Here is an 8,257-nt window from a genome sequence, read left to right on the forward strand (position 1 = left end):
GCAGAACCGTGTTCAAACGTTATTCACTTCGATGACCATGTTTTCACTCCACAGGAACTTGAATGTCGTGTTAGTCCTAACTAAACGACTTCACAATGATGTAATATGGCCGAATCGGTCAAAGTTCAAGGTCAACCGATGAGTTATTCATTCATCGATTTCACTTACGTGAAGCATGATCACAATGTTTTCACTAGCCAACAAGGGAACTTTTGAATGTCGTGTAGCTCGACATATGACTACCAAAACAGAATGGCTACCATATTATGTCATCAGAGACTCGATGCAATACTTGTCGACAATGACCACGACCAAAGTATCTGTATGGAACAAGGCCACAACATGGATATATCTGTGAAGCCGTATACAGATATCCCATACAAAATTCAGGGAACGGAATATATTGCTAAACACACAAATTCAAATGTGTTTAACATTTATATGACATTGAGAACTTCGCAGAGAAAGTTGTAGTACAGTCGAAGTACCCGGATGTTTCAACGTTACACCGGCTGCCTGTAGAGTTTATTGTCTCCTATTGGAACGTGTGATAACGAGTGGGAACTTGTATCAAACCATATTGTCTTCTTAGGGTTAAGTTGATCAAAGAAATACACAAAGCAGAAAACCTCCTTTTATGATGTGCCAGCTTTGAGTATCAAATTAACATTTAAGCAATGAACAGTGGTTTTAATGTTGTTATAGTCGATACGGGTTCCCATGCTGCATTTTGCCTACCATACATATTGCTGTCATATAGACTATAACAACATTAAAACCATTCTGCAATACTTATATATACATTGTCTTACCATTTTCGTCCACTTTGAGAAAAACTGAAAAAATCCCGCCTTTCTTTAATATCACATGACCCACTGGGCGCCTGAGGCGCTGACCTAGTGTTAAAGGCGTACTCTTACCATGGTGTCAATGGGGAAATACGTAGCAAATGTAAATATAAACTTGTGTTAATTCTTTAATAGTTTAACTTTTCAACATTGTCTTTGAAATTGATTACAGATTTATTCATTTTTTCCTTTGCAGGAAAGTTTTGTCCAGGGAGAACTCGTCAGTGCCTCGGTGGGTTAACATGTGACTAACAGTAAAATGCCGGGTTATGAACTTAATACGACGGAGGGTCGTCCTAGAACATGTCCTTCCTACAATAGGTCTGGCAACCAATCACGTGCTACATCGTCACGGCCATATTCGCGCGGGACGTCACAAGGTGTTGTTTCGCATCCCACGTCAAACGACGCTGAGGAAGAAGACGATTACCACGTGGAATTATTAGAGTACGAATGGCCAGATTTACCTCCCCTTCCGCGATTAAAGGATGCCATTACGCGTCAGAAGGTCAGTAGGGGGATTAGTTATCTACTTCCGGTAGACAAAGGAAAGAACTCTATCAATAACCGGTACCGTACTGACCTGCGAGCAATGTTCCAGGAGCCATACGCTAATGATGACTGTGGATATGATGATAGCAAAGTTAAACTCAGTGCCCAAGTTCATTTTGATACAAATACTGTCAACACAAAGTGGTCAAAAAAACATTTTGATTCCATCCCTGTAAAACTCAATTCTGATTCGGAAAAGGCAAAGCGGTTATATGTACGGTCGGCTCCAGCCCGGTATGGCAGACAATCCGGAATGGATCCCGACAAAATGCGAACACGATCAAGTTTGTTCCTTCCTATGAAAAAAGAGGAACACCCGGAAGCGGCCAAACTCCGTGAAGAGGTCAAGGTCATTCTCCAAAGTGTTCAAACGGATGCGGAATCTGATGCGGAGTCACAAGAGGGAGGAAGCTATCAGCGACGGAGAAGTGAAGTGTTGAGACCACGGAGAGGGACCGTGACGTATCGGGATAGTCTTGGCGTGACCGCCATTAAACAACCACGTGTGGTATTAACTGCGGAAAACTATAAGTCATACGAGGATTTAAAGAGAACTAAAACACCAAAGAAGACCATTCCAGAAACTTTCCAATCAAAATTTTTAAGTTTAGACGAAAATCAACATATCTGGGAATGGTTACACCATGGTGAAGAGATGTCGGACTTCCAGTTTTTCCTTTCTGTATGTGGATAGGACAGTGAGTAGTAAGAGAGAGAGAGAGAGAAAGTGTGTGTGTGTGTGTAAGAGAGTATGTGGGTAGGAGAGAGAGAGAGTGTGTGTTTGTGTAAGAAAGTGGTTGGGTAGGAGAGAGTGGATGGGTAAGAGAGTGGTTGGGTAAGAGAGAGTGGATGGGTAAGAGAGTGGATGGGTAAGAGAGTGGTTGGGTAAGAGAGTGGTTGGGTAAGAGAATGTGGTTGGGTAAGAGAGAGTGGATGGGTAAGAGAGTGTGGTTGGGTAAGAGAGTGGTTGGGTAAGAGAGAGTGGATAGGTAAGAGAGTGGTTGGGTAAGAGAGGGTGGGTGGGTAAGAGAGTGTGGTTGGGTAAGAAAGTGGGTGGATAAGAGAGTGTGGTTGGGCAAGAGAGTGTGGTTGGGTAAGAGAGTGGTTGGGTAAGAGAGAGTGGATAGGTAAGAGAGTGGTGGGTAAGAGAGGGTGGTGGGTAAGAGAGTGTGGTTGGGTAAGAGAGTGTGGTTTGGTAAGAGAGTGTGGTTTGGTAAGAGAGTGGGGTTTGGTAAGAGAGTGTGGTTGGGTAAGAGAATGTGGTTGGGTAAGAGAGTGTGGTTTGGGTAAGAGAGAGTGGATGGGTAAGAGAGAGTGGATGGGTAAGAGAGTGGTTGGGTTAGAGAGTGGGTGGATAAGAGAGTGCTGTTGGGTAAGAGTGTGGTTGGGTAAGAGAGTGGGTGGGCAAGAGAGTGGGAGTAAAAGGGTAAAGATGTATTATAGGTACTATGTATCATGCTGCAATTTCGATCTTTGTCTAAGCGAACGAGTAAACATTTGTCTGTGCAGTTTCATAACAAACGAGACGTTACAGAATATTAAGAAACGGATAATTATCTAACGTAAGATTCCGCTTACTATCGAATCCATTTCCCGCTTGACTGATAAGATTCTCATTTTCCAGTACCATGCGATTTATTTGGAATAAGTGAATGTTTTACCCAACTTGTGTATATCAAATAAATCGACGTTGTGAGTCGCTGTTATATTTCATCGATAGAAGACCATATCATACATATCACTAGGTGAAAAAAGAAGAAGAAAAAAACAACTGATATTCATCACACACACAAAAAAAAAGATATTTATCACACACGAAAAAACTGATATTCATCACACACACAAAAACTGATATTCATCACACACAAAAAAAAATGATATTTATCACACACGAAAAAACTGATATTCATCACACACACAAAAACTGATATTCATAACACACACAAAAACTGATATAAATCACACACACAAAAACTGATATTCATCACACACACACAAAAACTGATATTCATCACACACACACAAAAACTGATATTCATCACACACAAAAAAAATGATATTTATCACACACGAAAAAACTGATATTCATCACACACACAAAAACTGATATTCATAACACACACAAAAACTGATATAAATCACACACACAAAAACTGATATTCATCACACACACACAAAAACTGATATTCATCACACACACACAAAAACTGATATTCATCACACACACCAAAACTGATATTCATCACACACACAAAAACTTATATTCATCACAGACAAAAAAAATGATATTCATCACACACACACAAAAAAAAAAATGATATTCATCTCAAAATAACAAATCATCGGTACCGTGTGTTGTTGTTTGAGTAATTGTCAGTGATTAACTTTTAAGAGTATGAAATTCAATCTTCTGTAGGCTATTTGACTTTCTACGAATATAAAGTCATGTAGACCACTAACTAGAATTTGTGTATATATGTAACTATGGTTGATAATTTATGATTATGACAGTTACAATTCGGTGACTGGGAAATGGCACGAACAAAGTTGCGATTGTGATAACTGTTAAAATGAACGACAAAGAAACTCTGTCATTCCTGTACCTGTTATATAGTCAATCTGTGATACATGTTATATAGTCAATATGTGATACATGTTATATAGTCAATATGTGATACCTATTATATAGTCAATATGTGATACCTGTTATATAGTCAATATGTGATACCTGTTATTACATCTGTAGAGTCACGTGTCTGTATTACTCTGTCAATCTGTGATACCTGTTATTACATCTGTAGAGTCACGTGTCTGTATTACTCTGTCAATCTGTTATACCTGTTATTACGTCTGTAGGGTCACGTGTCTGTATTACTCTGTCAATCTGTGATACCTGTTATTACGTCTGTAGGGTCACGTGTCTGTATTACTCTGTCAATATGTGATACCTGTTATATAGTCAATATGTGATACCTATTATATAGTCAATCTGTGATAGCTGTTATTACATCTGTAGAGTCACGTGTCTGTATTACTCTGTCAATCTGTGATACCTGTTATTACATCTGTAGGGTCACGTGTCTGTATTACTCTGTCAATCTGTGATACCTGTTATTACGTCTGTAGGCTCACGTGTCTGTATTACTCTCTGTCGTAAGGTGTTTTTTTTTTATCTATGATATATATATGCACATCTATGGTTGTAAACTCACTTACTGATGCTAGTCCAATAAATTTGATATGTTTATTAGAATTTCGTTGTATCATCCTTTCAGAAGTAATAGAAGATCTCGAACTAAGAAAATTAATTAATCGCCAAAGGAACTGTCGGTTGAATAAGAATACATTGTATTTAACAAAAAGATTTACTCTATCTAAAAAGAACCTCATCTTTAAAGATGGTCTATTTCTATTTATAAAGAAAACATGTTTACACCTGTTAGCGTTCCCAGTCGACAAAAGGTGTAGACCCCATCAAGTTTAAATAGCTTTATTTTTGTTCAGCATATCTATTGTTTTGATATAGAAAAATGTTAATTAACAAATAACATGTATTGTACTTTTCATATATCATGTATATAATTTGACTCTATTCTTACTTCGTGGGGGATACTGTTTGGTTGTAATAATGTTAAATTAGACTCGTACACGAACTACTGGTGAATGTATAACGTCATCCCTATAGCAGTCACCACACAATGGTAATAGCTCTTACACATATTATACCCACAATTATCATACCTTTGCTTATTTTACACTATATAAAAAGTAGACTATAGAAATGCTATTTGAAACACGTCCTCGAAAAATGTTATTAACCGGGTTAATTATCAAAAGTGCTATTTACCCGGAATGAGCTGGTTAACCCGCATTCAAATTTTAGCGGATTATTTTTTTTGCGTCGTTCATATCAATCTCTACCAGAGTTGTCGTTCCTTACAGTTGTCGTTCCGATATTACGTTCATATCCCTTTAGACTTGATTAACTACCGTAGTTTTTCTTCTCTCCGCTAGGTTTCGCTTGGAAATACAATTCGTATTCATGAACGCAGCCTAGCGGAGATAAATGGTACTAAGGCAGGTGACCCAGTCTACTATCCCTATCGGAAACGTAAGCGTTTTCGAGACCAAGACGAAAAAGAACAATTTGTTTGCTTCAGGTACATTTCGAAAAATTTGGATGAAGAAGCGTTGGAGAGACTTATTTCTGAAAAAGACAGCGCTAACAGACAGCAAGGAATAAAAGCGACAGTTAGCATACTGACAGACTATCATCCGGAAAAATCATTAGGAACAAGGGAGGATATGAACACTGGTTCAAGAGAACCAAAATGGAATCAAATTAAATTTGTGGGTACATGTGGGGAAACTGCATTTCATTGTCCCCTTTGACATTAACTATTTCCCAAGGCGAAGCCGAGGGAAATAGTTAATGTCTTGGGGGTTAATAAAAGTGTTATTTCCATAACTACCCATACAATAACTGTCTGCTATCCACTTGCTCCCACGTGGTACATCTAGAGAGCTTTCGACAAATTCGAAAATCCAGAAATTATTCAATTGTGAACAATTTGACAATATTTACAAACGTATATGAAACATATTTGAACAAAATTTCGGCTGTTCCGGTATTTGAACTTGATGACGTCAGTGCTACACTGTACCTACCAACGGCCATACTCTGGACATTCACAAAACTATGTACCTACCAACGGCCATACTCTGGACATTCACAAAACTATGTATGGTCTACTAACGGCCATACTCTGGATATTCACAAAACTATGTACCTACCAACGGCCATACTCTGGACATTCACAAAACTATGTATGGTCTACCAACGGCCATACTCTGGACATTCACAAAACTATGTATGGTCTACTAACGGCCATACTCTGGACATTCACAAAACTATGTATGGTCTACTAACGGCCATACTCTGGACATTCACAAAACTATGTATGGTCTACTAACGGCCATACTCTGGACATTCACAAAACTATGTATGGTCTACTAACGGCCATACTCTGGATATTCACAAAACTATGTACCTACCAACGGCCATACTCTGGATATTACCAAAACTATGTACCTACCAACGGCCATACTCTGGACATTCACAAAACTATGTATGGTCTACTAACGGCCATACTCTGGATATTCACAAAACTATGTACCTACCAACGGCCATACTCTGGACATTCACAAAACTATGCATGGTCTACTAACGGCCATACTCTGGACATTTAAAAAACTATGTATGGTCTACTAACGGCCATACTCTGGATATTTACAAAAACTATGTATGGTCTACTAACGGCCATACTCTGGACATTCACAAAACTATGTATGGTCTACTAACGGCCATACTCTGGATATTCACAAAACTATGTATGGTCTACTAACGGCCATACTCTAGACATTCACAAAACTATGTATGGTCTACTAACGGCCATACTCTGGATATTCACAAAACTATGTACCTACCAACGGCCATACTCTGGATGTTCACAAAACTATGTACCTACCAACGGCCATACTCTAGACATTCACAAAACTATGTATGGTCTACTAACGGCCATACTCTAGACATTCACAAAACTATGTATGGTCTACTAACGGCCATACTCAGGATATTCACAAAACTATGTACCTACCAACGGCTATATTATTAAGACGTTGGAAACGAGGGAATCAGTTTCTAGTAAAATCAACGCGAAGGTATTCATACAACTAAAGTAGGAATTTGTAGCATACAACATTTCCTCTTTGAAAACGTGTTTGTATCATTTAAGTTCAGCAGTAAGAAAAATACTGGATTTAAAATTAACAAGATCAGTTATCGAAGCACTAGACTTATAGCCCTTGGCCCTCTGACGTTGGAGTTAAAAGAATGTTTACCTTGGATTGTTTAGAGTAGATAAACTTAAATAAACCAGAGTGAGAACTGTATTGATTGACACAGGGTCACGGAGTATATCATAGTGAGATATCGTAGTCTATTATACGTCCGCTTCAACCTCAAAGTCACATTGGGGACGATATCTAGTGTTATTAGGGGATACTGGTAATTTTCCGATATTAAATTTTCCTGAGATTGAAGCATCTCCCACACTTTGAGACCCTGTAGATATCGTTTATTTTCTGGTCACTTTCAGAACCAAGGCGTTTAAACATTAATGATTTTATCTAGAATCGTCCCATACCCTTTGAAGGCTTAAAGTATTAAACAAATTTAGTTTTCATTTTATTATCCTAAGAGTATTTTTACACACAATTTTCAAGTAACAGTGTTACTCATATATATACCGGTGTTACTAGTATATAAACCAGTGTTACTAGTATATGTACCAGTGTTACTAGTATATGTACCAGTGTCAATAGTATATGTACCAGTGTTACTAGTATATGTACCAGTGTTACTAGTAAATGTACCAGTGTTACTAATATATGTACCAGTGTTACTAGTATATATACCGGTGTTACTAGTATATGTACCAGTGTTACTAGTATATGTACCAGTGTTACTAGTATATGTACCAGTGTTACTAGTATATGTACCAGTGTTACTAGTATATGTACCAGTGTTACAAGTATATGCACCAGTGTTACTAGTATATGTACCAGTGTTACTAGTATATGTACCAGTGTTACTAGTATATGTACCAGTGTTACAAGTATATGTACCAGTGTTACTAGTATATGTACCTGTGTTACTAGTATATGTACCAGTGTTACTAGTATATGTAACAGTGTTACTAGTATATGTACCGGTGTTACTAGTATATGTACCAGTGTTACTAGTATATGTACCAGTGTTACTAGTATATGAACAAGTGTTACTAGTATATGAACCA

At 37.9% G+C, this 8,257-nt stretch overlaps 1 protein-coding gene across 3 annotated transcripts in view; it reads left to right on the forward strand.

Moving 5' to 3' along the window:
* LOC117339635 overlaps positions 1–2,551 on the forward strand; it is a 5,082-nt gene extending 2,531 nt beyond the window's left edge. For all 3 annotated transcript variants that reach the window (XM_033901334.1, XM_033901333.1, XM_033901335.1), the window contains exon 2: positions 1,045–2,551. In XM_033901334.1, coding sequence (XP_033757225.1) covers positions 1,108–2,094 — 987 coding nt within the window. In that variant the 5' untranslated portion in view covers positions 1,045–1,107 and the 3' untranslated portion in view covers positions 2,095–2,551. The remainder of the gene's footprint in view (positions 1–1,044) is intronic.
* Positions 2,552–8,257: the final 5,706 nt, after the last annotated feature.

The sequence above is a fragment of the Pecten maximus genome, chromosome 12, assembly GCF_902652985.1.
Source record: "Pecten maximus chromosome 12, xPecMax1.1, whole genome shotgun sequence".
NCBI classification, from domain to species: domain Eukaryota; kingdom Metazoa; phylum Mollusca; class Bivalvia; order Pectinida; family Pectinidae; genus Pecten; species Pecten maximus.